The 24,391-nt window shown below is 55.3% G+C and overlaps 6 protein-coding genes across 6 annotated transcripts; 2 read left to right on the top strand and 4 right to left on the bottom strand.

Annotated features, from left to right (window-relative positions):
• Positions 1 to 176: 176 nt before the first annotated feature.
• On the bottom strand, positions 177 to 4,003 carry BGZ61DRAFT_488383 (Arv1-like family-domain-containing protein; the record flags this gene model as incomplete). Its single annotated transcript, XM_046250101.1, has 6 exons — positions 177 to 640; positions 723 to 879; positions 952 to 1,005; positions 1,177 to 1,283; positions 2,034 to 3,963; positions 3,995 to 4,003. The coding sequence occupies 6 exons, from the start codon at positions 4,001 to 4,003 to the stop codon at positions 177 to 179; spliced, it is 2,721 nt and encodes a 906-aa protein (XP_046111456.1).
• A 1,746-nt stretch (positions 4,004 to 5,749) lies between these two features.
• Positions 5,750 to 9,344, bottom strand: BGZ61DRAFT_294 (fungal-specific transcription factor domain-containing protein). Its single transcript, XM_046238607.1, has 6 exons — positions 9,060 to 9,344; positions 8,917 to 8,941; positions 8,731 to 8,748; positions 8,489 to 8,622; positions 6,072 to 8,414; positions 5,750 to 6,018 (listed from the first exon to the last, which is right to left on the bottom strand). Exons 1-6 carry the CDS (start codon positions 9,212 to 9,214, stop codon positions 5,955 to 5,957), a joined length of 2,739 nt encoding a protein of 912 aa, XP_046111455.1. The 5' UTR covers positions 9,215 to 9,344; the 3' UTR covers positions 5,750 to 5,954.
• A 3,401-nt stretch (positions 9,345 to 12,745) lies between these two features.
• On the bottom strand, positions 12,746 to 15,950 carry BGZ61DRAFT_338822 (GPI ethanolamine phosphate transferase 1; the record flags this gene model as incomplete). Its single annotated transcript, XM_046239168.1, has 6 exons — positions 12,746 to 13,503; positions 13,557 to 13,665; positions 13,729 to 13,864; positions 13,915 to 14,102; positions 14,153 to 15,708; positions 15,773 to 15,950. 6 exons carry the CDS (start codon positions 15,948 to 15,950, stop codon positions 12,746 to 12,748), a joined length of 2,925 nt encoding a protein of 974 aa, XP_046111454.1.
• A 1,058-nt stretch (positions 15,951 to 17,008) lies between these two features.
• BGZ61DRAFT_336874 (chromosome segregation protein Csm1/Pcs1-domain-containing protein) lies at positions 17,009 to 18,541 on the bottom strand (the record flags this gene model as incomplete). Its single annotated transcript, XM_046239001.1, has 3 exons — positions 17,009 to 17,223; positions 17,279 to 17,698; positions 17,749 to 18,541. The coding sequence occupies 3 exons, from the start codon at positions 18,539 to 18,541 to the stop codon at positions 17,009 to 17,011; spliced, it is 1,428 nt and encodes a 475-aa protein (XP_046111453.1).
• A 586-nt stretch (positions 18,542 to 19,127) lies between these two features.
• BGZ61DRAFT_337296 (P-loop containing nucleoside triphosphate hydrolase protein) lies at positions 19,128 to 20,545 on the top strand (the record flags this gene model as incomplete). The annotated part of the gene is made up of 4 exons (XM_046239036.1): positions 19,128 to 19,187; positions 19,243 to 19,516; positions 19,610 to 19,982; positions 20,035 to 20,545. The coding sequence occupies 4 exons, from the start codon at positions 19,128 to 19,130 to the stop codon at positions 20,543 to 20,545; spliced, it is 1,218 nt and encodes a 405-aa protein (XP_046111452.1).
• Positions 20,546 to 21,465: 920 nt separating this feature from the next.
• Positions 21,466 to 22,856, top strand: BGZ61DRAFT_524912 (Cys/Met metabolism PLP-dependent enzyme-domain-containing protein; the record flags this gene model as incomplete). Its single annotated transcript, XM_046252680.1, has 2 exons — positions 21,466 to 22,713; positions 22,764 to 22,856. The coding sequence occupies 2 exons, from the start codon at positions 21,466 to 21,468 to the stop codon at positions 22,854 to 22,856; spliced, it is 1,341 nt and encodes a 446-aa protein (XP_046111451.1).
• Between the last annotated feature and the right edge of the window lie 1,535 nt (positions 22,857 to 24,391).

Raw genomic sequence — 24,391 nt, 5'->3', positions numbered from 1 at the left:
ATACGGGATGCAAAGACGGATGGCTGTAATCTATATCATTGTTGTTTTTTCTTCACACGGATATCGTGTTGTTCACAACCGGAGTTGGACGCCTATGCTATACTGCTGAAATACGCTCTACAAATCATGATTACCCCTCGCCCCCCTGACGTAACACTCGAGCTTCGATCAGTATATTATCCTACAGCAAGACGACCGGCCCATTCCTTGGCATACATCAACAACGCCCACAGGGCCTTGCCATCCGCCGCCACGCTGCTCTCGCCGATGGAGTCAACGTCAGCCAGTCCAGCGGCTCCCAGGACAGCGCGGCCGACGACCCAGCGTGCGGCGGCACCCGCAATGGCCAGTAGGCAGGCTACGTAGTATCGGCAGTCGAGAAGTATGCGCAACGCCTCGACGTTATTGGCCACAACGGCCCAACCGAGGGAGCGAGCGGCGGCGGGGACGTCGTACTTCCAAACGACCATGAGGATGGGGAACAGCTTGGTGGAGGAGGAGACGAGGAGTGCGGTAGATACGGAGTTTGGTCGGGGGTATCGCGGGAGGATGCCGACAAGGTGTAGCGGAGAGAAGGGCGACGAGGTGAGGAAGCGGATGATGACGTGGAAGGCGGCGGTTGAGAGGGCGCAGAATATGACTAGGACACAGGGTATGGCACGGTTAGCTGAAGCGACGACACGAGGGGATGATTGCAAAGGGAGAGAAGAAGTGACACTCACGGAAGAACATGTACTGGAGCACAATGGGTTGCTGCGCCAGCTTGCCCAGGTTGCTCTCACCGGGTATAGCATCCGGCGCCGTCTGCTTCTCGAGGCGCGCCCATGTCAGGTATACGTCGAATAGTAGAAGCAGGATCCCGAGCCGGATGACAGAGGGCTTGTTGGCACACATGTTAGTACCGCTTCGTTGACACCAATACGCGGGGAAGACGATGGCAAGAAAACGTACATCTAAACGATCTCCATCGCGCATCAATGTGTTGTGTAGGAGATGGCGGTAGACCTGTCCCAGCAACGTCAATACCGAGTCCCAAGCTCAAGCCAAGATTGCAACCAGAAGAGAAGATAGGAGCAAGTGGCTGACCTGGGGTTTAATGAGGACCAGGTCGATAAACAGCACGACAAAGTCATGCTCGACGTACTTGTCGCAGAAGCGGCCGCACTTGCGACAGACGGTCAGGCGGATGTTGTGGCCGCTGGCCTTGTCACCGGCGCCCGAGTACTGCGTCCATAGCGTCTTGACGGGATGCCGACACTCAATGCAGATGGGCATTTGTGCTGCTGGGTGCTGCTGAGCGTGCTGCTGAGCGTGCTGCTGAGCGTGCTATTGGAGCATGAATTATTCGAGTGGGAGGTTGGCAGCATGCATCATGTCTGTGTCTGTATGGGCGGGACGCCAATCCCGGAGTGGGCCACGCAGCAGAATGTACCATGTGCAAATGACGTGGGGACCATCATGCACGTCGCGTTGCGCGCCGAGAAGTTACCTTCGGCAGTCGTCTAATAGGTACCTTCCTTGGAGATACTATCTTATCGCAGGTGGCCAACCATCATCTTGGATCCATCTGTTACTGTAAACCACGGCTGATTTGACGTCTATTGAATGAATTCTATACTGCTACTGCTTTCTCTAAATGTAGGCTGGCAGGTATACTTATTTATTTATGCATTGGATATCGGGAGCCACCTTTCCTGTCGCCCAAATAAAGAAAGAAAAAGGTCTCCAGCACAGCCCTGCCTACCTATGTAGGTCCTACTGGTTAGTTGTCTTTGGTTCCATCTCTTCAAGTCCCAGTATTCTGATGAATCGGGGATGTTTTCGCTCCAGGCCGTGCTGGTTGACCATACAGACTCCTGTGCAAGGCCAGCCGCAGCTACTCGCCAGCAATCAACGCCATCATTCTCAATCCAACTGCGGAACCCAAGTATGCCGTGATATTGGCCGGGGATTGCTCCCAAGGTAATCCAACAGACGGCCTTTTGCCCTCTGCCTTGTCGTCACAACTTCGTCCATCCATCAATCATCCTTGCCTCTCTTGGCCCCAGATCCAGCTGTTCTGCCCCGGACAGTCCCAGTCCCGTCACTTCGACCGCTGCTACCGAGTGATAGCGCCTCCATCATGCTGGAGGGTGCTCCTCCGGCTGGCTTCCCATCATCGCTGCCCGTGTCTGTCAACTCTATTAGGTCGCCCTCGCCCCCCAACTGGCCTCGTATGCCCGCCAGGTTTAAACTCGGGTTTCTCGTGAGAGCACCTCTCAGCCACGTCTCAACGGCAGCCGCAGCTTTGTCTAGCCCATTTCCCTGCTGAGTCGTGGAATTGGTATCGTGCCCTTCGCCGATATGGCCCTCCACCAGCTCTGCCGTCTCAGGCTTGAAGCCAAACTGTGCTGTTTCCGAACCCATGACTGACATGGAGGGAAGACCTTCAATGTTCAGTCCCGGGATATGTTTCTTAGTCCATGTCGTGAGGTAGTCCCTATCCGGGCCGGGTGCGCGTGCGTTGGCACCCATGGATCCCACACCACCTGGCCGGCGCATGAAAGCGGGCAGCGACTCGCCGCCCTCACTGATCGCTTTGCCGGGGCTGGAGAGTAAGTTGGCGAACTGGGGTCGATGGTTTAGGGAGCTCGGCCGGCGAGCAGGCGTCCCTTCCACCGACGCAGGAGGGTTGCTGGAGAGGTCGAAGCTCTGCCGGGGTGTGGAGAAGGTCGAAATGGTGCGTATGCTCTTCTTCCGTCGAGGAGGGAAATAGCCCATGGCATTCCGGGCCACCCGACAGATCTCCACAGGTTGTTGGAACGAATCAATTTGAACCCAGCGGACATGCGTCCATGGCTTTTCCTCTCCATCGGCAGGTTTCGACTCGGTGGGGGTCCCATTCACGGGTCGGCTGAAGAAGTCGTCGTGGGGTGCTTGGGAGTTCGATGTTTCGTCGGCTCTAGGGGTTTGCGCGAGGAGATCGACACCATGGCCGTTGTGCCATGAGGGTGGTTCGCAGGGTCGACCTCTGACCTCGCAAGCATCAACCGGGACGGTAAGCCACTTTCGAATCTGGACGCTGTCTCGAGACCAGAGCCCGTTGGCCTTCCTGAAAGCGTCTTCCCTGCATTGATACCGCAAGATGAGCCCTGCATAGGTGTCGTTGGGTTGAACCTTGTGGATGTAGACAAGGTACTCTTCGAGCTGGGGCTGTTCGGGAGCCATCTCATCAGAATTCCGGCGTTTGTGCTTGCCTGTGACGTCCAACCCCCCATTGACACCATCATGGCTCTCCAGAACCTTCGCTCGCTTGGCAGCTTTGAGGGCAGACTCCCTCTCTTCCTGTGAGCCTGCTGCCACATCACCCATGGAGGGTATCTTGTGAGGGGGGGACGGGCCCCAGGCACCGAGGCCCTTCCTTGAAGCATTGTCGGAGAGGCTCTTCCCCCAGGTGCCCGGCCGAGAGCTAGCACGGGTGCTCGGTTGAGACCTCCCGCTGCGCGACTGGGCATCGTCACCGATGAGGGACGAAGCGAAGCCCTGAACGGAAGCCCAGCTTTGGGATAACGAGTCATTGAAGAAGTTTGTCAAGTTGGCTGTGTTCGCACCGCGATTGGGGCCGTCGCCGGAGCGTGCGGACGGAAGCGGGCTCGTGGAGCGGCTGTTGGCGGGGCTGAAGGCCGAGAGCAGGCCGTAACTGGCGGTCGGGGTTGAGGAGGAGGAGTTGAAGTCGTTGATGCGGCCGCGGGGACCTGGCTCGTCGTTACGGGTGCTGTCATCATCGTCGACGGTGCTGAGGAGACGGCGATTGCGAGGGCGGACGGGGTTGGCATCTGATGACCGGGACGCAGGAGCCAGGGCCGACGAGGACCGGTGCGGCGAGGGCCTGGCGGAGCGTCTCGGGTCGGTCATGATGACCGCCAACTCGGCGACAGCGCTCAAAGGTCGCGAGTCGGGCGGCGGCTTTGCATCAGTGCGTGGCTTCGACCAGCGCTGTTGTCGGTATCGTCGCCGTCGTCATCCAACGCTAGACGGTGCTGCGAAGTAACCAAGGGGTGAAGAAAGAGGACACAGCGACGACGTCAAAAGATGGGGGGGCCGACCAGGGGGGTGGAAGAGCGAGAATGATGAGTAAGACAAGCCAAGCCAATATAGATAGACACAGCAATGCGACTTAGTGCATTTATTGATGGCAGAATTGTCGAAGGAGGCGAAGGTCGTCGTTGGCGGCGTCGTGGTAGGTTTCCTCGCTGTCGTTGCGGTTTGGAGCGGGCACCGTGAAAGGCCAGGGCGTGCAGCGCATTCAAGGACGGGCGGCGGGCCAGATAATCATGCAGCCCACAAGCTCAGTCAGCTCAAGGTATGGATGGCTGGGGGGGATCCAGGATGGAGGGATACAGGGTAATGGGATGGGATAGGACGGATGCGTTCAGAATAGACCGAGTCCAGTAATAGCACAATAGCACTGCAGTGGAAACCTGGAAGCGGAAAGCGGTAGGGACAGCGGAAGGGACAGCAGCAGCACAGGGGCAGCCACCCAAGCACCAGGGAGCAGACAGCACGCACGTAGGCTCTAGTTAGTAGCTTGTTTGGTGGGTGATGGAGGGTCGAGGAACTCTCAGCAGGCCGCGTGGAGGCTGAACTAGTTAAAGGTCCACCACCCTGATGAGTCTGGCTACCCATCCCCTCTGTCGTCAGCTTCCAGTTGGCCAGTGGACATGGTTTAGGGGGGTCTTGTTGGAGTCCTGTGACTTCCATGCTGACCTACGTACCTATCCACCAGGGGCGTGGGAGGCTTCAGCGTCAGGCATTTGAACGTCGGCTCCACCCAACCCGCCACTGCCGCCCACTGAAGCCCGCTGATGCCCACTGAAGCCCACTGAACCTCCCAATGTCTGCTACCGTGGTCCCCTAAGTAATGGGTCAAGTCACTCCCCAAATGTAACAACCCCACCAGGCTCCTTTCTTCCACCCCATGAAATGGAATACTCTCGGCTTCCTCCCAGGCCCCCGACGGCCCGAGCATGACGACGACGCACTTCTGGAACTGGCTCGCATAAATATCACAAGTTGCGTGCATATTTTTCTTTTTTTAACATTTTGATTCTTTAAATTCTCGGCGTCTAAGGTTAATTTGTCACCCTTCTTACCAAATTCTTCTTTACATCATGTTATCGTCTTGCTACCTCCACCGGTCTATCACTGTGGCTAACTTTTTACCACTGTGTGCGCGCGTACTACGTAGTAGGAAGGCCTTTCAACATGCACCCACCTTGCTTTACAAAGATTGTCAGTAATTAGGTAAAGTGATCAGGGTTTGAGCCGCGACAATCATTCGCACGACGCACCAAGTACAGTATACCAGTAATCATTATGCACAGAAGGGCCCCCCACTATGAGGCGCCACCTCATTTATCTGCGTAATCAATGCACGACACTTGGTTGTTCCTATCTCTCACCTGTATCTAGTTGCACTGACAATCTGGGTCAGTACGTCATATCTTTGTCCTCCCATTTCCTCCCCCCTAGATTCATCCATGGATATCAATCACCTTCTAACTGACAAGTAGCCTTCGTCGAAACCACCCTCAACATCACTCTAAATTCACTCCTCAGTAAATATCCACCATGAATATCTTTAGTATTTCCCTCTTGGTCCAATTATCGCCTGCCTTTCTGGCATAGACTCCCGAGCCGGCCAAGAACCCGAAAGTCCATATCGCCCCAGATTTCCTGGCCGGCTACCCAAAGCTGTAACATGCTGTGTCGGAGTATGATGGTCTAACGATGCATGTTGCGACCAAATGAGCCTTTCGCCTGACTCTTGCAGGGGCCCTAACGCGGATTTAGACACTCTTGAACAACCAGCCTGGCCAGGCATTGCCATTTCTCTTCTCCTTTGAGTCAGCGTTCCGAGACTCAACCCGTTCCTTGGCCACTGAACCCTTCTCGTTGATAGGCTTGCTTCCTCCTTAACCCAAAGGCATATCAAGATTGATGTTGTTGGTATCGCCATTGATGCCAAAGAATTGAAACCTGCAAGATCCGTTAGCTAGGCTCCGCCAGCCACTGCTTCGATTTAAACTTACCAATCCTCCACATTGAGCGTTGTCGGAACCGTCTGGCCTTGCCCTGAACCCGTGCTCCAGCTGTCGGGACTCTCGCCTTCTGGTAACGTGCTGTCCAGGTTCGGTTGCCAGATATTGGCTTGTCCCTGAAATGCATTCGGGACGCCCTGTGGCATCATCCCATTGCCTTGCCCTCTCTGCTGGAATTGACCTGTTGGTTGCCCATGCATTCCGCTTTGCATGTTCCCTGGCGGTACCGCTCCCATATTATTGTGGTCTAGTCCAGTATGTGTTTGGACCGGAGACAGGTTTGGAAAAGTTGGCATGGCCGCACTGTCCGGGAATAACTGATCGGGCTGGAAGTTCTCCCATAGAGACTGTGACAGATTGGGAGAGTTTCTTGTCACGAGGTATAAGTCTGGAGGGGTGGGAGGCACGGAGAAGGACGGGTTGAAAGGTGTTGCCGGTCGGGTCTGGGGCCGCGAATTTGTTCCTCCCATAAACGTATCTGCCGCACCCTGTCGTGCATTGGGCGATGTCACCGGCGGTGGGTGCATGGTGCTCGATGGATCGTTTTTAGCGGCGCTTGGAGTTTGCGGTCGTGATCGTTCGTAGGATTCCTGCGGTTGTGGGGTGGTGGTGCTGAAGTCGATGGCCATCTCGTCGTATTTTCGCTTTCCGGCCTCCGATTGCCGACTGTGTTGTTCCAACTGCGAAAGGCTCTGGCGCATCTTTCGATGTCGTTTGCCTTCAGCCTTTTGCAGCCGTTCCTCGAGCACCTTGTTCCCGATGATGGATTCGAAGAGGGCATACACCATCTTGCCTACTAGCCAAACTTTTGAAATTTCCCGCATAGCTTGCATACAACTCCGGAGCCTGTCTTGGGTAACTTGTTGGATCGATGGCACTGGCGATCTCATTTGGTAGACGTGCATAATCAGAGCAGAGAACAAGCTATACACGACAAATGCCGGACAGTAGCGTAGTTGGTCGTGCGCGGCAAGGTTCTCGACAATGGACGTTATCATTGCGGCTGCCTGGAATGCAATGTTGCGGGATGGATAAGGTGAGTGATCTGGGAAGCGCGATGTCCCGCCTGGAGGCATGTGTGCTCGGTGGAGAAGACACAAGGTCGTGTAATAGTGGGAGTGGAGGAGCGCAGACCAGAAGTGGTGCCGGGGCATCTCCCAATACACCAGCTTGGGACAATTCTGGAGCCAATCGGCCAAAGCCATGTCACTGTGGGTAAGGTCTATGGCGTTTCTTTGTCGCCCCTTCGAGGCCACAGAGTATTGTTGTGACAAGACGAGGCCCATGATTTCGCAAAGCTTGACGTACTGCATGAAGAACTGGACGTGGACTGGGTCGGGCGGATATTCGCTGGCACGGTCTGCTTCGTCCTCGATGAAGTCGTCTTCTGTCAACATCTCCACGTCCGAATCGTCTAGGTTGATATGGATGGGCCTTCCAAGCGCGACCGCGACGGACCTGTCCCGGGTGAAGAGCGTCCACCAAATGCGTTTCCATAGTCTTTTGTCGGACCTACTCAACTGCGACTGCTCGACGGAACGATGCATACCCGAGCCTTGGGCAACAATAGTGGCGACACGACTCCAGTAAAAGACGTTCTTGGTGACATCCTCCGGCCCCTCCCAGTACCAGCCCATCAACAACAGGGACTGAACGATGGTAACGCGGTCGTCCTCGTAGTTGGCATCGTAAAGAGCCTTGGCCCGTTTATAAAAGGTAAGTGCGGCAGGCGTAGTCGAACCGTTGGCATCCATAAGTTGAGGGTTGTTGCAAGCACGGGTTCCTGCAAGCAAGACGGACTGGAGGAGCAACAACGACGGCGGGTTTTTGGGGTCTCGATACTGCCTCATGAAGCGGGTGCGGTTGATGACGGGCATAATGGGGTGTACCCAGCTGAAATAGGATTCGATGAGCTCGTCGCAGAGGGACCGCGGTGGAAGGAGAAAGGCCCCCCTCTGATGGAGGATGTCTATTTCGACATTGTCCAGTTCGGTGAGTCGGGCTCGTGAGCCACGGACGTTCTCGGGTAGCGGATAGTGGACGACATCGGCTGAGCCTTGGCGGTCATGGACGAGTAGGGTAAGATTGGACGACTCGCCGAGGTATGCGACTCGGCCAGCTTCGGTGATGGGGGCGCGGGTGAACTTTGGCTTCATCACTAGGTCAAGGTAGGTCGCACTGTCAACCTCATCTTTCCTCACCTGGGCCTCCGTTTGCGCGGTAGAGGGAGTCCCATGGTTAGAGTGGAATACGGATGGGGGTCGCGGAGGGAATGCTGCGGGTGGAGGAGCTGTCGGACGGGGTGACTGATCCTCAGTGGTGTCACCTCGATCGCTGTAAGTGGACGGGATTGTGGTTAGCACGAGGGCGAGGACAAGATGGGATGAAAGCGGCGCAGTGAGCTGTACCTGTCAGAATCCTTGCCGGTCTGGTTGCCAGCACCTTGGGGCTTCTTTCGTTTCGGGGATGGGATGCGGCATTCGATCTGGAAGGCGACACAATTGGTGCATGGTACACCGAGGCTGGCCGCGTCGCAACGAACCTGTATTTGTTAGTAACATTAAGAGGCGGTGGCAGAGAAGCAGTCGGTATTTGTGAACGACAATGGCGATAATGATGACGGTTACGATGGGTAAATGGATTGAAATACCTTTCGGGCATGGCAGGTCTGATGGCATGTGGTCAGCACTCAATTCAATAGTTGATGTGGACATGTTTGGTGGATCTGAAGGTAGATTGGGGATGGTGCCCGCCGGTGCCTCGGCTCATGTTGAGGGGAACGGGGGGTCCCATGGCACGGTATTCGACGTAAGAGGCTCAAAAGAAAGGTGCATACCTCGCACGCGCGTGATGCTCGTTGTCTTTGTAAATAACAGGAGGCGTTAGTGAGATTGCGCAATGACGATATGTGTTTTCTTCTGTCTTTTCCCTCTCGGAGCGCATCGCAGCCGCTGGGGTCGTGAGGGTGTGACGACATACCTCCTGAAGCTCAGCTGTCCTGCCGAGGTTGACGCCGCCGTGTTGGGCGCTGGCGGCGTGGGAGTGCCAGTTGTGGACGTCTGGGCTTGATCCTGGGGTTGCGGATTGGGTTGTACCTGTGACAACCCGTCGCCTGACGACATTTCCACGTCCATGGAACCGGTTCGTTACCGAAGTCGGGCTCGGAGCGGGTGTTGAGACGAAAATCGAGGGTGAGGGGGAAGAGAAGTCGTCGTCGCGATCTGGCCGTGCGCGGCCAGAGACGGAGGCACCAGCGCAGCAGCCAGTCCAGCCAACCAAGACTGGCAGGTACACTCTACCCTCCTGGCAGACACCTTCCCGCGTCGTTCGTTTTTCGAAATCAAAGCTCGGCAAACACCTCGCCTTCCTGGCGCCTAGGAAGCGAAGCAGCAGATATGTTGGTTAGAGGGAGGATGGATGGTCGACGCCAGCGCCTAAAGCCAACTCGTCTGCTGGCAATGCGCACGCCGCCGCCAGGGAAAGGGAAAGGAGCGGAGCGGAGTCGTGTGGCCGCGGGGGAGACGACGAATCTGGCAGCGGGAACCAGTCGGGACGGGGCGTGTGCCGGAAGGGAGGCGCGCAAGATCCGAATAACTCCCCGGGGAACAACAAAAAAACCAAAGAATGCTTTCGGGTCTTGAGGAGAAAGAGGGCTTCGAGGAAGGGGGATTAACCCAACGGAGTTTGGACAACGGGACTGCCGGGAGCGTCTGCTCCAGATTGCGAAAAAGATGACCTGCAGTCTCGGAGATGGTGGAGGACAAACTGGGTCCGTTTTCCGGGCCTACCGTGGGGACTTCTGCCGCACAACGCACAAGCCCCGTGGAGTTGAGTGGGCCTGAGATGGCTTGAACCTGCAGGGAAAAGGTTGATGTCAGGCCAGGCCGTCAGTGACGAGGTACGTACTACGTGGTACTGCAGACTTGAGCGTATCGGTTCTTTGTCTTTGCTGTTCACGCACGTTCCGTCAGACCCAGAGTTGTATCAGAAAACTGGACGCTTCTCTTGAGGACGCCGTGCGCGTGTTGTGTGTAGGAAGAGGGATGTTTGTCCAACAAATGCAGATCCGATTTAGGGGAAAGTTAAGTAAAGTGAGAGAAGCAGCGCGGCTAATAAGCTACCTACGTAAGGTAAGCCCAAGCCTCAGCCCATGCCTGTCCGGACAGTTTTCCCAGGCCAGGGCAAATCTTCAAAGACCAACCGGGGCTGCAGGTCGAAACGCGAAAGTTGCAGGTCTAGCGGCCGGACTGAGAGAGAAGAGAGAGTGTCAGGGATGCGGGCAGGTTAGTTATAAACCAGATGGAGCTCCCACCACCCCCGAAATCCCCGAGGACGACGAGGGACGGTCGGCCCCCGAGGGGAGGGGGGGCATCATCTGAGACGTGTGCCCGCCAGGCCAAGCCAGGCCAATTGTGCAAGATACGGATACGCAGTCCTGTTGGTTATTGAGCGCGCATGGGAACAATGTGATACAGTCACCTCACACCTGTTGCTTGTTGTCGAGTCGAGTCTTAGCTAGTCAATTGTAGCACAAGGGCCAAATGTGAGAAACGGAGTGCAGAAGAGGCAAAAGCAAAGACGTTCCATGCTACCCTTGGGCTGAGGTCACAGGGAGGGGGGGTTGAGCTGTGCCTCCTCCTCCGGGGTTCGGGTCGACGGGAGTGAAGATGATGGTGGCGGTAATCCCCACTCCCCCGTTTCCCTTTGCATCAAGATTATTCAGATTTCGCCCCAGAGTGCAGCCTGGGAGACCGACTGGAGATGTGCGCGTGATGCGGCGTGCCTGTCCTGCGAGACGGGCGGGCTTGGCAGCATTGGCTTGGCAGCGTGGGGTGAGAGGGCTGATGGGCGGGCGAGTCCCGATGGATCGACATATTGTCGAAATTTCGAAGGCACATGCATGACATGTGAGAATCGGGGAAGGGGAAGGCGGAGGCTCCTTGGCGGGCTTGGTTGGGCCGTTGGTGGTTGGAGGTTGAAGTTGGAGGTTGGCTGGTGCTAGGGTCATCATGGATGGCGGAACGACGACGGCGGCGGCGGTAGGCCCCAGTTCTGTTTAGCTTCCATCCATGGATCCGGCCTAGGGGAGTTTAGGCCTACACGGGGCCTGGGTTAGGGGGTCGATGCCCATCTTACTACGTAGCATTACCCACTGTCCGTCCATCCATCCATCATGACCGATGAGGAGCGGGAAGCAGGCATATGGAAAAGCGGGCATGAGCCCAGCAGCGACAGGCTCGAGGATCGCATCCTGGAAAGCTGGGGAACAAGCCCCCCCCGCTTGCCGGACGGGTGATTGGAATGCTGAGCACTAAGTACCATGTACGTACCTGGAGCATCGTAGGTAAATAATTGACACGGAGTTTTAACAACCCAGCAAATCTCCGTTTCAACATCTGATATTTGAGATGGGCCAGGCAGGGCAGCGCCCCACGATGTCCACGATGTCCACGATGTCCACTATGGGAACACGACGATGAGCAAATGGGCATTGTTTTATTACCAGGCACCTTCGGTCAATATTCCAATGGTTGTTTCTGGCTCGATACAGGTCGCACCTTTAAAGAACGGCTTGTCTTATCAACTCTCTCTTTGTGTTTCCCAGCACGTAACTCACGAACGTACAACCTGGACCTGGGCTCATCACCCCGTGATATTCCCTCACACCCCCTCCTGCCACACCTCATTTCACTGTCGCCTAGTCCCTCAAAACTGCGAGTGAACTCCATGTTCTGTCAGCGTTCTTCACTCTGCATGCTCGCTCAGCTTTTGTCAACGGCAATGCCGGTTCCGGCAGGAGCCCGAGTACATCATCAGATGGGCTCCCGTGCTGCTTTTCGTTGGTTCTTACATTCAGGTTGTCCTGCACGGGATGCATCCGGTACTGTGCATCATCGGTCGCCTGCTTTCTCGGGATCGAGACCGACAACGACGTAATCCTGGGGGCTGACGGGATGGTACGAGGCACGAGGGCGCAAGTCCTCCAACACGAGCGGCTTTCACATGCAAATACGAAAGGCGCCTTCCACGCGGTACATCTGTGGAGCGCTAGCAGTTAACTACACCTCAACCTGCCTTTCTGTGCTCCAAATTAGGCACTTGCCCCGCGTTCAAATTTGATCCACACAGCTCAGGTTTGACGACTTCTGGGGCAAGAGACCACACCCTGGAGTTTCCGCCTCACCCGTCATCACCATCGTTATCCTCACCCGTGACTGAACGGCTTTTCCCCAGTGGCCACACCACTTCCGAGTCCCCTGGCCAGGTGCGACACCGACAGTCCGTGGTGCCTAATTGCCATGTACTTACTTAAGGAGTAGGTTGCGAATCTGACCCACTGACCCCTTTCTTCCCCGCAGCAAGCTGAGTCTGTAGCAAGATCGCCTTACACGCCATGACTTTGGAGTTCAACCACCACCAACCATTTCATTCTCAATGTCATCCTGACAAGGATGTACGGCCATCTTCCGGACCCTCACCACTTCAGCCCTATCCAACCCAAGCATCACAGCGTACTTATCTTGTACATCATGGGGTATCGTCGCCGGTCTTGACATTCCATGTAACAGAATTCATCGTCCATTATATAGCCCAACTCCGAGTCTAGTCCCAAGGAAATAGGCAGAATATACACTGTTTGGATATTCCCATCATGTCCCAGACCACTAGTTTTTGTTTGCCGCCTTGCCATTGGCCTTCACCGTGACATGTTCGGCCACTGGCCCTCCATTGGCCTTCTTTTCACCTCGCACATCTTCTACTTCGATGCCAGCAATGAAAAAGGCACTCACCAGCTCGAGAGTCGCAACGAAGACGCAAAGTAAGCTGGCAATGGCGAAGTGACTGATGGTGGAGCCAATCTCCAGCCACGATCCCTCGTCCTTAACCACCCAGAAGAAGTACAGCGTCAAAATATCCGTCTCCGCTAGCACCACCATGAACAATGCCGACGGTGCTACTCCCAGCATCTTGTTCAGCACTCCCAGGTTCGCCGAGATGAGCGCAAACGGAATCATCAACTTCAGGATAAGGAGCGCTCCCTGTGAGAAGGGGTCAAACACAGGAATCAACCGGTTAACGCTGTCCAGGCTGAACGACGATATTGAAGCCACGTTGCCAGTGCTAAAAAATGCCGACTGGAATAATACCAGAAAAAAGAGTGCCACGCGCGCATCAGACAATTGGAGTGGTCGAAATGTCCCCGGCACAACCTTCGTTTCCTTTGGTTGCATAGCTGCAACACTGTACTCAAGACGCACCCACGTGAGGAGCGTAATGCTGAATGCGACATAGAAGAGACTCTCATAAGAGATGGTCAAAATGACAAAAGTGGGAGCGCAGGTCAGGAACATGACGACCAGGCGATGCATATAGTGCTTGTTGGGTTGCAGTCGATACATCAGCGGCATTAGCAGGGAAACAACTAGTGTCCTTCGTCAGTCGCCGTCATTACTGTGTAGACATGCCTTATCGTACCTAGGACGATCCATCCTACAATCTGATTGCCACGCGGCAATCCTTGCTTGGCCTGGAGCGACATAGCCGTGGTCTGGGTAACCACCATCGAGAGAATAGTCAATCCAATCTTATCATCGCCAATGTTAGTTATCGTCCACCTATTCCTTTCTGCTTAGCGGGCTAGCCCTACCTGTGCACCAAGAAGAGCTCTGCTGGTATGAAGGCGATCTTTCTTGGCCTTGGGCGACGAAAAGTCGGACAGGACGTAGTCTTCAAATATCAAGTACGCAAGACCAACAACGATCATGAGTGCGCCACCGACCAAACTGGTCTTGTTACTAATCACCTCGGGAACAAGCGCTAGCGTTCGACTTACATGAGAGGTATGCTCTCAACCTTCATCGCAGGGAGAAGTGTGAAAGTGCTCATCGCCAAGCAGGACACGAACCAGGTCAGGCTTAGGAGTAAATGCGATCGAAGGAAGGATATTCCGTTGAGAATGGGCCAGAATGCGCCCAAGATGTACAAACCAGTCAAAATCTCGCGGTGGATGTATCCAATGGCCTACGCCGAATTAGAGAGGGAGGGAGATTAAACGTTTTCGACAGTCCTACCAAAGATTGGATTACACCAACATAGAGAGTGATGTTGATAACGAGAGTCGCTACGGCGCCTCCAGATTGGATGTGCCCGAAGAGAGCCTTTCGGCCCTGGGCGAGGGTCCCCCTGCGCGCATAGACCTCTTCCCAAAACATGGCCGGGAAGAAGGCGTAAGCATAGTATTGCGGGGGCGACTTGGAGACGATGAAGGAGGCGTACAGCGCTATGAGCACAGAGGAGAAGAACATGGTTCCTAGGATGGTACGCTGGGGAGGGATGCTTTCCTGGACAACATACAGGTTGAGGACGGTGGTGACGGCATATGCCATCCAACCGAGGTAGCCAACAGTGATCAGAGCTCTCAAGAATAACCAGTCGTAGGTCTGGAGATAGCGAAGCCCTTGCAGCCCAATCACGATCAGCGCATTAGACTCTTCAATGGCCTCCTCATACCGACCCGAGTCCACTAAAGTACGGATGTGTGCAATGTGCTGCTCTGGGGTAAGGGCGTGCTCGCTCAGGGGCTCGTACGGCCTGTATTGGAGCTCTGTCGCCTTCTTCTTCTCTTCCTTGACCCTATACATTTCGAGAATGACCTGGGCGTTAACCAACGATGCCTCGGCTTTCTCTCGGGTATCCGCAGACAGGAATGTCAGTGGGAGCTGACCAACGCAATTGGCAGGAAACTCGGTGCCAATCAGGTATGCCATGAGTGCGGCGACATCAGCCTGGGATACATCATGCCTCCGGACGTGATCCAAACCCCAGTCTGAGGAGTATTGGTCGTGGCCAGGAGCGATGGAGTCAGTATACAGCTCAGGGGTTGCGACGCCAGACCCCCAGGAAATGAGCGGGGTCCTAGTGTTATCAGGATGGCCGTCGCCGTGACTGCCCCAATCGCTCATGCCGTGGTCGGCAGTGAAAACGAAAGCGGTGCGGTCATCGGAGTAGAACTTCTGGATGAGGTCCGTCACCTCCTTGACACCCTGATCCACCACCTTGATATTGTGCAGGTACTCCTTGGAGTAGGGTCGGTAGCCGTGGCCGGTTGTATCGATGCCTAGGAGGTGAAGGAAGAAGACAATTTTGTCTTGGCGCAGAGCAGCATTGAGTGTTGCGTTGGTAGCGGCCTCGGCGAAGAGCTCCTTGACATGATCGAAGACCCAATAGTCCAGATGAGTCGCATCCTTGGAGAAATCCTCGAACTCAGAGTCATACATGAAGGCCTCGACTCGACCGGGGACGGCACCGTGCTCGAACATGGGTAAGATATCTGGGCTACCCCAGCTCCAGGTATGCCGGCTGCGATTGAAGACGCTGTCAAAGTTGACCGGGTTGAGCTTCCAACCCGTGGCGACGGCCGAGACGTCCTCGTAGAGGCCGGCGATGAGGGCGACATGTCCGGGCCGCGATTCGGTGGGGACACGGGTGTGAGAGACGCCGAAGGTTCCGTGATCAAGAATTCGGGAGCGGAGGAAGGGCGCGAGCGGGCGAGGGACTAGGTCTTCCTCGGACTCGGGGTATGGTTCGGGGAAGGATTGAAAGGCCTTGTCGGCACGGAGCCCGTCGCCTGAAGGCGCCAAAAGTGATTAGCGAAGAGGTCGACCAGAGAGCCTAGAACCAGAGAGCATTACCGACAAAGAGGACCAATCGATCTGCAGGCGCCTTGGAAGCTTCGGGCCGCTGGACGCCAAAGAGTTGCATGCCCGAGACGATGGGACTGACAAAGTAGATGTCGAAGATGGAGAGGATGTAGACCAGGTGGAAGACGACCGCAACGGCCAGGAAGCCGAAGCGGCTGTAGCCAGCCATGATGACCTGGAGTAATGACACTTGCTTGACGGGTTGGCGATAGCTGGAAGAGACCTGGGTGGGTGTCGCAAGAGAGAGGGGAGACTAGAATGGAAAAGAGAGTGGGCGGATGTAAGTCAGGGGGGAGATCGAATTGGTGGAGAAGAAACGTCCACGCAAAAATCAAGGGAAAAGGGACACGTCCATTGCGCAACAATAAGCCGTTTAAGGGATACGAGAGAGCTGGCAACACTGGGAAGAAAGTTGCAGTCACTTGTGTGTGCAAGGGACAGGCGATGCGACGGAGTACGAGGTTGATGGCGTACTTGTAGTGTTAGCATGGAGGGGAAAACCGTGGCCGAAAGTTAATGGCTAATGCTGGCTGGACGCGGTGTCAAGTCGCGTCTAAAAGGGTTACGTACTCCATACGGAGCACTGTACCTGCAGACAGCCCGCCCATGCTCCCATGCTACAGGGCCCCCGATGCGCTAGGGGTCTTTGGATGGCGACGCTAGCTCCCCTGTCGCAGCGCACTGACACGTGGTTGGTTGGCTGCCTCTGGACCTCTGAACGACCGCCTGTGTGAGGAGCCAGGCATAACCCGCTAATTTCGACGAACAATCTGGCCTACACATGGAGGCATTGGGCCCGAGAGATACCGACTGTCAAGTATTTGACTGAGAATGAGGGTATCATTGCGTGTAGATATAAATGCCACTGTATCCCTCCTTGATCATCTTAAAACGACGATCCACAGCACCCATTATTTCAACGCCTGTCTGCTTGCAAATGTTGAACTCTTGGGGTACCAAGAACCCGGACGGCCTGGCCATCGAACCTTGATGAGTGCGATACCATGACCCGCAAGCGCGTCATGCCAACCCAGGCTCAATGCCAACATCCCCATGACGCAGAATATCTCCTTGCATCCTTGGCATCTCTTTAACTGCGTCTCCCTGCGAGACCCGAGAAACGAAACTCGTAACCAAGTCAATACAAACTCCGGGGTATCAGTCCGAACCAAAAGCATGAAAATACGTCAGCAGCATCCGCACAAAGTCATCCCCATCCCTTCCCATTTATTCGGGTCGCTCTGTCAAGTACTTCATCACCTTCGCGTAGAACTTGGACGCCTGGTTGCGAGGGAATGAAATCTCACCACCTAGATAATCCGGCAGCATGTCCATCAAATCCCCGTCGCGGTCCGGGTGTAGCTGAGGTCGGTAGGTAAATAGCACGTTTTCATAGCTGTCGGCCTCTTCAATGTTTTCGACGGCTAGCTTGAAGTGGAGAGCTACACAAGATGTTAGGACGATGTCGAGTAATGGCCTGACAAGGTAGAGACTTACTGCCGTTTCGTCCAGTCTGGATACAATCAAAAACGTCCTCCGTTTCTTCCTGCCTCATACCACGCAAGATGAGGTCTGTTAGGTCGCCGTACAAGTCCTCTTTGGCTTGCGCTACCTGGTTCGCCGCGTGGGCTGCCTCTGCCTGGGCTGTGCGACTCCCTGCTGCGCCGGCCTTCAATGCACTGCCAGGCACTCTGGTATTGACTTCTCCGGCGCGGAAGGCGGCTAGCTTCGTCGAGATCGTCTTAGTCTCTGACCGGGCCGCAGCGAGTGACTCGTTGAGCGTCTCTACGGTGCTTTCTAGACTCTCCACCTTGGCATCGCTGGCTTTTAGCTCCTTTCTTAACTCCTCCACTTGTTTCGTGAGGGTAGTCTGCGCTGCGATCTCTGACTTGAGTTCAGCAATCAGCTTGTTCGCGGCTAGTGGATGTTAGCGGTGTGGATTTTCGCCATGGCTCGCAGCTCCTTACCAGCAGTTCGCTCATCAGCTTGTTTCCGGAGGCGGTCGAAATTGCGTTCGGCTTCCTTGACGCCAACTTCTCGGAGATCTCGGTGGCGCATCTCAAGGCCGTCATACTTCTTCGTGAGGTCCCCTAACCGCCTTCGAAGCGAGACATCGCTCGCGTCATACCCAACTACATCTTCAATCGGATCTGGGGCTGGAATCGATTCTACGTCGACCAAGTCTTGTGCTGAAACATCAATATCCATCGTGTCCTCGGGCTCCTCGTGCTGAGTTTCTGGAATCTCCTCGGGGGGTGTCGCGGCCTGACGTAATCGTGGACGGCCTCGTGGTCTGGTCGCACTCGGTGGAACGCTTACTGGCATCTTGCTGGCGGTGTTTCCTTTTGCGGCGCTCCCAACACCCCTGGGTCGGCCGCGATTCGGTTTCGCGCGAGGCGATGGCACAACCGGTGTTTCCGTGACATCCTCAACATCGATTGTATCCTCTTGAGCCTGTTTCTCTACCTGCCGCGCAGTGCGCGACGTAGTGGAATTGCTCTTGCCCGCCAGGGCCTCTTTCCTTGCTGGCGCCGCTGTTGTTGTGGCGGCCTTTCCCCTAGTCCGACCTGTTGATCGCGGTGCTGGTTTCGTAACCTTGCTCGCGCTTGGCGGACGGCCTCGGGGCTTTTTTGTGGTGCTTATGGGTTGTCTTTGATTGCGCGCAGCTTGGATATCGGAGACGTCGAAGTCATCGAAGTCAGGCTCTGAGTCGGACCCTACGAGCCCTGCCAGAGGCGCTGTCGCTTTTGCGCGTGGCATTTGTGTGTCTTGACGAGCAGTGCGTGGTCGAGGCGACAACGGGCGCAATGGAGCTAGCAATGGCGATGCGATATCGGAATTTGAACTGGACCAATTGCGCGGGATATCGTGGTTGAATAGTTGGCTAGGCGTATCTTCCCGTCGCGGGGATGGCGAAGGCGAAGGCGAGGGCAATGAGGGGAGCGAACGAGGGGGAGAGGGTGCGCATGCATGTTTTGCCCCGGCCGATATAGAAGAAGTTCCAATGTAAACAAAGTCCGGCGAAGTGGGACGGACGAGTCGGTGCCCGCGTGGCCGACATGGCCCGTGCATGGCATGGCCGCCGAACGCATAAGGCGAAGTACCTAACGAGATAAACCAACCGCATGTGCTAATCAATTGTGGCTGCAACGCGATCACGGTCCATCGGCTGACCCCAGCACACGTTTGCATCTTGCATCTCCTCCATCTCCTGCAGTCCGAGACACACAGCATAGTCGCCATCTCCCCCTTACACTCACCTGCGGACTTTCCTCCCTTACTTCCATCGGCGCGGCGCCACCTCATGAGCGACAAGTCGACCCCGTGGCTGCGCTGGATCCTCGGGATGGGGGAGCGACGCAAGCTTGGCGATGTCGCCATGGACCTCCTGCTCTTTGCCGGCATGGTGAGCGAGTCCGGCTTCTCGTGGATGGAATCGACAGGCTGACACTTTTTGCTAGATGACCGCCGGCCTCTACGTTGCGCGAACCTTTCTTAACCCAATCCTCAGCAACCTCGCCGACCCGGACAAGGAGAAGCACGACCAAGCGAGACGTCAGGCCAAGGCACACCTCGAGCGCCTAAACCGGCAACGACAAGTCGATGATGACTATGACGACGACGACAGCGGTTCAAGGAGAGGACCCCGAGTGGAGGAGCTGGTTCTCAACGAATACGAAAACCTGGTGGCGTTGGAAATGGTCCCTCCCCAGGACATATCCGTCGGGTTTGATGGTAAGTTGTGCCAATGCCAACACAGCTTCCTGACGCCGGAGATGGCTACTGAGGTATATGTTGCTGACTGACATGCCTTTTGCGTTTGCATAGATATTGGTGGCTTGGACACCATCATCGAGGAACTGAAGGAGTCTGTCATCTATCCTCTCACGATGCCGCATCTCTACTCGCACGCCGCGCCCCTACTCTCAGCACCTTCAGGAGTGTTGCTATATGGACCACCTGGATGTGGCAAGACGATGCTGGCGAAGGCTGTTGCCCACGAGAGTGGGGCTTCCTTCATCAATCTGCACATTTCGACATTGACGGAGAAGTGGTATGGAGATTCCAACAAGATTGTCCGGGCTGTCTTCTCGCTGGCACGCAAAATGCAGCCTGCCATCATCTTCATCGATGAGATTGACGCCGTTCTTGGGACCCGAAGGAGCGGCGAGCACGAGGCCAGCGGCATGGTCAAAGCTGAGTACGCTTACATCCATCAGACGACCAGGTATACGTGAGCTAATATTGAACAGATTCATGACCTTGTGGGACGGACTGACGTCGTCAAATTCTTCCGGCATGCCCGCCCGTATCATGGTTTTGGGAGCCACCAACCGCATTCACGACATTGACGAGGCCATCCTCCGCCGTATGCCCAAAAAGTTTCCCGTACCTCTGCCAGGCAAGGAGCAACGCCGCCGGATATTGCAACTGATCTTGCAAGACACTACGACGGACCCCAATCACTTTAACCTAGAATATGTCTCCAAGATTACCGCAGGTCTCTCGGGCAGCGACATTAAGGAGGCCTGCCGAGACGCGGCCATGGTCCCTGTTCGTGAGTACATGCGACAACACCGACAAAAGGGTGGGTCGATGTCGGCGGTGGACCCGACGCAGTTCCGGGCACTGAGGAGCGACGACTTCTTGGGGCGAGAAGGGGGACAGATTAAGGCAAATGTAACGGCGACGTCCCGGCGGTCAGGCGGCGAGACTACCGAGTACGAGGATGTGGATGAGTTGGTGGCGGAGGAACAGGATTAGGAGCCACCAAGCGATCCGATGTATAGAGAAAGCAACCCTGGGCATGGCATCACCGCTCCGCGGTCCAATCAACAAACTAATGATTCTGTTTTGAGGGGTTGTATCAATGCCCTCCGAGCGGGAGCTGTGCTGTACTGTACGCGCAGCACTGTCTCGACCATCTTTTTCTCCCACGAGACCTCTATCTTAGGCCGGGTTTGGGCCGGGTTTGGGTTAGCAAGTTTGGCATAATAATCCCCGACAATTGCTGAACACCCGAAAAGAATGGTCATCAATCGGTGCAGGATCACGTCATTTGATGTACCCCACCGAGTTTTCCGGGGTTTTGATAGCGGGGTACTTTTCTTTGCGCGCGTGGTCCAGTGAAACCCCAGGTACCCCGGCATCACGACTTGACCTCCGTACATCGGGCGGGTGACCCAACTGAATGGCGGTGGACGGTTGGCGGCGCAGCATCGCCGGCAGTGGAGTGAGCTGCCCTGCAACAGCGCTGCGAGGCCCTGCAGCAACGCTGCGGTCCGCTGCAAGGGCAGCACTACGAGCCACTGAACGCCGCCTGGATAAAAATCCTCAGACCGCCGATGAGCGGGAGTGACTCCCGACTCCCGACTCCCGTCCCTCCCCCCGGACTCTGACTCGCCCGCCTTCCTTCGACAACCACCATCCATTCCTCTTCCTCCATCTTCATATCTGCATTCGCATTCTTCTCAAAGTTTTGGGCTTGGGCTCTGTGGCTTCATCTTGCCTCTGGTCCCATTCCCAATTGCTTCGCATACTCGCTCTATCCTACCTTTCGCCCTCCCCCCACTAGTCACTGATCGGCGCGGGGCTCCTCCTCGACTCTTCACAACCTACGACATCTTTATTACAATTACAGCCCGTCATATCCATACCTCCATCGCCCCGGCACTCATTTAACCATGTCGGCCCCAACTTCCAATACGCCGACCGAAAAATCCGCCAACCCGCTGAAGCGGGTCGACCTCGACGGACACGACCTTCCTCCTTCTCCCGCCCCCTCCAGCCCACGCAACGGCCGCCTGAGATATGCCCTCGCCACCGAGCTGGTCTACACCGATAGCAAGGACCAATATGGCGCTTCTAGTATCCCCATTTACCAGTCTGCCACCTTCAAGCAGTCCTCGGCCAACGGTGGCCAGCAGGAGTATGACTACACGAGGTCTGGCAACCCCACGCGCACCCATCTGGAGCGCCATGTGGCTAAGATCATGAATGCTTCGCGCGCTCTAGCCGTGAGCTCCGGTATGGGCGCTCTTGATGTCATCACCCGCCTTCTCCGGCCCGGCGACGAGGTTATCACCGGCGACGACTTGTACGGAGGCAGCCATCGTCTCCTCACCTACCTAGCCGCCAACCAAGACATTGTTGTCCACCATGTTGACACCACTACCGTTGAGACTGTGCAGGCGCGGGTCTCGGAAAAGACGGCCATGGTTTTGCTTGAGACTCCTACCAACCCCTTGATCAAGATTGTTGATATCCCCTCCATCGCTCGTCTTGTCCATGAGGCCAACCCCAAGGCCCTTGTCGTCGTCGACAACACGATGCTTTCGCCCATGCTCGCCAACCCCCTCGACATGGGCGCCGATATTGTTTACGAGTCTGGTACCAAGTATCTCTCGGGCCACCACGATATCATGGCCGGTGTTATGGCCTGCAACGATTCCTCGGTCGCGGACAGGCTCTTCTTCGTCATCAACTCTACGGGATGTGGTCTTTCCCCCAACGACTCTTTCCTCCTTATGAGAGGTATCAAGACGCTCGCGATTCGCATGGAGAAGCAGCAGGCTAGCGCTCAGGCCATTGCCGAGTTCCTTGAGTCCAAGGGTTTCCGGGTCAGATACCCTGGCCTTAAGTCCCACCCTCAGTACGATCTGCACTGGTCCATGGCACGGGGGGCAGGCGCGGTTCTTTCATTTGAGACTGGCGACAGCGCCGTCTCTGAGCGCATTGTGGAGGCTGCCCGGCTTTGGGCAATTAGCGTTAGCTTCGGATGTGTCAACAGCTTGATTAGCATGCCATGCCAGATGAGCCATGCCAGCATCGATGCGAAGACACGAAGAGAGCGGCAGATGCCTGAGGACATTATTCGCCTTTGCGTCGGAATTGAAGACGTGAATGATCTTATTGATGACCTCTCACGCGCAGTAAGTCTCCCCATTCCATCCAATGAGATATCTACTAAATAGGGATTCAGCTTGTCCAAGCCGGCGCCGTGACGGTGACTTTGGATGGCTTCCATGCCGCGGGGGCGGCCAAGGAGTTGGGAGAAAAGCCCCTAACTGTATAAGTTGCGACTCAGCAGTGGATGGCTATTATTCTAGCCATCACACTTTGAATCTCTGATTTGAGTCCATTCGGCCTCCAGTCATCCTTCCCATCCTCTACAAAAGAGTTTTCAGCATTCCTGCCGAAAGCCATCAGCTATGACGGTCACGCTACTCTCATCTTATGAGAGGGAGACATGGCGGTCGTGAGAAGAGCCTAGTTTATCGCACAGTTGGCGATTTCCAAAACCTGTAACATCATCCGAACCTGGCGTTGGCGAACATTATGGAGTTAGACTCTTCGGAGTGACCTGTGATAGGTTGGAGAACGACCCTAAGATATGAAAAGTGGGAGGGCATACAACACATTGCTGTGCTGGTGGAGAAGCTCGTTGATGGTCAGGTGTTGCCGCCTCGACTCGTGAGCCCATGCGACGAGCATCGGAGAGAGAACTTTTGGCTCCAGTTTAGGAGCTATTGGTATGTCCTTGGACAGTGCTCTAGGCGATAGGGAGTTCCTGTTCGAGGATGGATGAGTGCTTGGATGCTAAATATCGGACATTTTGGACCTGTACTTGACTGCGGCGTCTTTCGATTCGATCTTCTGAGGCATCGTGCGTTTCTTGGGCAGTATCAAGCGTAGTAGTCTCCTTGTCAAATTCTTTTTCGAAAGTGATACACGCCCACTTTGTTTGGCTCTGGTTTCTAGTGATACTATGCAAAACACTTCTCCTGGCTCAGACGCACACACACACATATATATATACTTTTGAAATACTGTTTCCATCGTGTATGCGCATGTCTCGTGGGGTTCCTCCAGCTCTTGTGGCTGGCTTGGACCTGGCTATAAAGCTCCCTTTTTTACCAAGACTCTTGGTTGGCCGAAGATAGGCGAGCGTCAGGCATGCGCCTTGTAAGCTTGACTGCGAAACGCATTCTGGAGTGTGACGGCATTCAGCAAAGGGAGTCTGTTTCGGTCATTAATGGCATCACCGCCATGCGCCTCGTCGCGGGCGCGGCTCTATTCGTGCAACGCGCTTGCTTGGGCTTTGGCCGGCCACCTGGGTTGTACACGGGAGATATCCCCAGGGAGCAGGGAGCAGGGAGCAGGGAGGTGAGAGGGGAAAGAGGAAAGGGTCAAGAGACAACAGATATATGAGGTTCTCGTAATCTCCACGACACCCATTCGGGGGGAAATATAGACTTGATATGGCCACTATGTTTATAAGTGCATTAACTTGGCCGAATACCATTACGTGTATCCTCTACCTTGAACCAGTGCCGTTTACGTGCTCAACCCTTGCCGTATTGATAGCTTCCCAAGCCATAATGTACAGACCAGCTACGACAAGCCTTTCTGACGCTCATCGTGATGAGGATGGCTCCCGTTCGCTCAACTTGTCGGCAATCTAAGCGACAATAAGCCACGTGCCGGATCAGATCCCCTTTGTCTACGAAGTAACACGACCATCTCATGTTGTTCAAGCTACACAGCATCTATGAACGGACTTCGAACCCCATTCAGTTCCAAGTTTGCCAACCCCTCCAGCGCCAAGAC

The sequence above is a fragment of the Ilyonectria robusta genome (assembly GCF_021365365.1).
Source record: "Ilyonectria robusta strain PMI_751 chromosome Unknown BGZ61scaffold_1, whole genome shotgun sequence".
NCBI lineage: Eukaryota > Fungi > Ascomycota > Sordariomycetes > Hypocreales > Nectriaceae > Ilyonectria > Ilyonectria robusta.
This window is presented reverse-complemented; position numbering and strand designations above follow the sequence as displayed.

Excerpts from the sequence above, each read along its gene's own strand:
- BGZ61DRAFT_294 (XM_046238607.1), bottom strand. The coding sequence starts at position 9,214 with ATGGACGTGGAAATGTCGTCAGGCGACGGGTTGTCACAGGTACAACCC. Across the intron at positions 8,415-8,488 it reads ACCGGCAAGGATTCTGACAG|CGATCGAGGTGACACCACTG; the intron begins GTACAGCTCACT and ends GTCCACTTACAG. Across the intron at positions 6,019-6,071 it reads ACGCTCAATGTGGAGGATTG|GTTTCAATTCTTTGGCATCA; the intron begins GTAAGTTTAAAT and ends CGGATCTTGCAG.